Source organism: Gracilinanus agilis, chromosome 2 (genome assembly GCF_016433145.1).
Source record: "Gracilinanus agilis isolate LMUSP501 chromosome 2, AgileGrace, whole genome shotgun sequence".
NCBI classification, from domain to species: Eukaryota; Metazoa; Chordata; class Mammalia; order Didelphimorphia; family Didelphidae; genus Gracilinanus; species Gracilinanus agilis.
Genome location: NC_058131.1, coordinates 332,507,773 through 332,509,666, shown reverse-complemented (window position 1 = coordinate 332,509,666; position 1,894 = coordinate 332,507,773). Strand labels below are relative to the sequence as shown.

General features: G+C 49.6%; 1 protein-coding gene across 1 annotated transcript; it reads left to right on the top strand.

The window, feature by feature from the left end:
• Positions 1-111: 111 nt before the first annotated feature.
• LOC123235399 (protein SET-like) lies at positions 112-1,462 on the top strand. The gene has a single exon (XM_044661519.1). It carries the CDS (start codon positions 565-567, stop codon positions 1,399-1,401), a length of 837 nt encoding a protein of 278 aa, XP_044517454.1. The 5' UTR covers positions 112-564; the 3' UTR covers positions 1,402-1,462.
• The last annotated feature ends 432 nt before the right edge of the window (positions 1,463-1,894 follow it).

Sequence of the window (1,894 nt, the reverse complement as noted above, 5' to 3'; positions counted from 1 at the left end):
AATGAAGAGGGGGAGGGGATGAGAGGAGAAAGAGGAAGAGGAGGAGAATAAGAAGGAAGGGGAGGAGAAAGAGGAAGAGCAGGATGTGAATGAAGGAGTGGTTAGAGCTGTTGCTGGTGGTTCCTGGGAGGATGAAAGCTGGCCATCCCAAAGTGAGGGAAGGAGCATATAGCTGTATGGTCTTCAGAGCAGTCCAGCTCCCAGAGCGTGAGCCCAAATCTCGGACCCGGTCGTGAAAGCCGCGGCCTCCGCCCCTTCCCCTTTTCCCCTGGTGAGTCTCCCCCTCCCCTCTCTCTTCTGGGCCGGCTCCACGGAAGGATCGAACTGAAGTAAGCCCCAGGCTGGAGGCCGCGGTGGCGGTGGCGGAACTACGACATCAGCAGCCGCTTAGCTTCGGCGAAGGCGAGCCGCGAGCAGGAGCCGGAGCCCGAGACCGCGAGCCAGACGAGGGCGGGGCCCGGAATGAGCGAAGCCGCCTCCCGGGCGGGGCGTGTGAGGTGAAAAAGCCGTCCGTCCCCGCCTCGGGACCACTCAGGAGCCGGTGAGCACGAAGAGAGCAACACAATGTCAGCGCCGGCGGCCAAAGTCAGCAAAAAGGAGCTCACCACCAACCACAAGGAATCCCTTGAGACCTTGGAAAAAGAGCAACAAGAAGCGGTTGAACGGATTGATGAAGTGCAGAATGAAATAGACAAACTGAATGAACAAGCCAGTGCGGAAATTTTGAAAGTGGAACAAAACTATAACCAGCTACGCCAGCCTTTCTTCCAGAAAAGGTCAGAGTGGATCGCCAAGATACCGGACTTCTGGGTGACCACCCTTGTCAGCCACCCGCAGCTGTCCTCGCTGCTAGGGGAGGAAGATGAGGAAGCCCTGCATCATTTGACCAGGATTGACGTGATAGAGTTCGAAGACGTGAAATCGGGTTACAGAATAGATTTTTATTTTGATGAAAACCCCTACTTTGAAAATAAAGTGATCTCCAAAGAGTTTCACCTTGATGAAAGTGGGGATCTGGCTTCAAAGTCAACCGACATCCAGTGGAAATCTGGGAAGGACTTGACCACGCGCCCTTGTCAGATCCTGAATAAAGGTGGCCGTAAGAGGCTTCGAGAAGAGCCTGACAGCTTTTTCACTTGGTTTACAGACCATGCTGATGCAGGGGCAGATGAGTTAGGGGAGCTCATCAAAGATGATATCTGGTTAAATCCCCTACAGTACTACCTGGTATCGGATATTGATCATGAAGAAGGGGAAGGAGAAGGAAATGGTGATGAGATAGTAGGTTTGGAGGACAGTGATGGGGATGAAGAGGACAGCGAAGAAGATGAAGAAGATGATGATGATGATGAAGGTGATGACGAGGGAGAAGAAGGGAAGGATGCAGGAGAAAATGAGTAATAGAACACTGTTGGATTTCAAACCTCCTTTTACCTTTAAATTTTTTCTCCAGTCCCTGGGAGCAAGTTGCAGTGTTTTTATTTTCATTTTTCATTTTCTGTTTGGTCACCTCTTGAGGGCTCTTTCTCTCCTAAAATCATGCTTCACAACTTTATTGGGGGTGGGGGGGTGGGGGGGAGAATATCTTGAGTGGATTACAAGAATCTCTCTATCTTTGTCTCTTCCAAATTCAGCTTTACCCTTCCCTGTCCCCAAACAAATGAGTTATGAATCCATAGGCTTTTCATATTCATAGATTTCAAATTGAGATTTAGAGCTGGGAGGGGCCATAAAGACCATCCTAGGCCAGTTCCATGTTATATATGGGAAACTGAGGTTTAGTAATGTTCATTGACTTACCCAAGGTCACAAAGTGTCAGAGGCAAGATTTAAACTAGGATGCTTTGATTTTAAAGCCAGTGCCCTTTCCAGAGTCAACACTCTTTCTAAATCA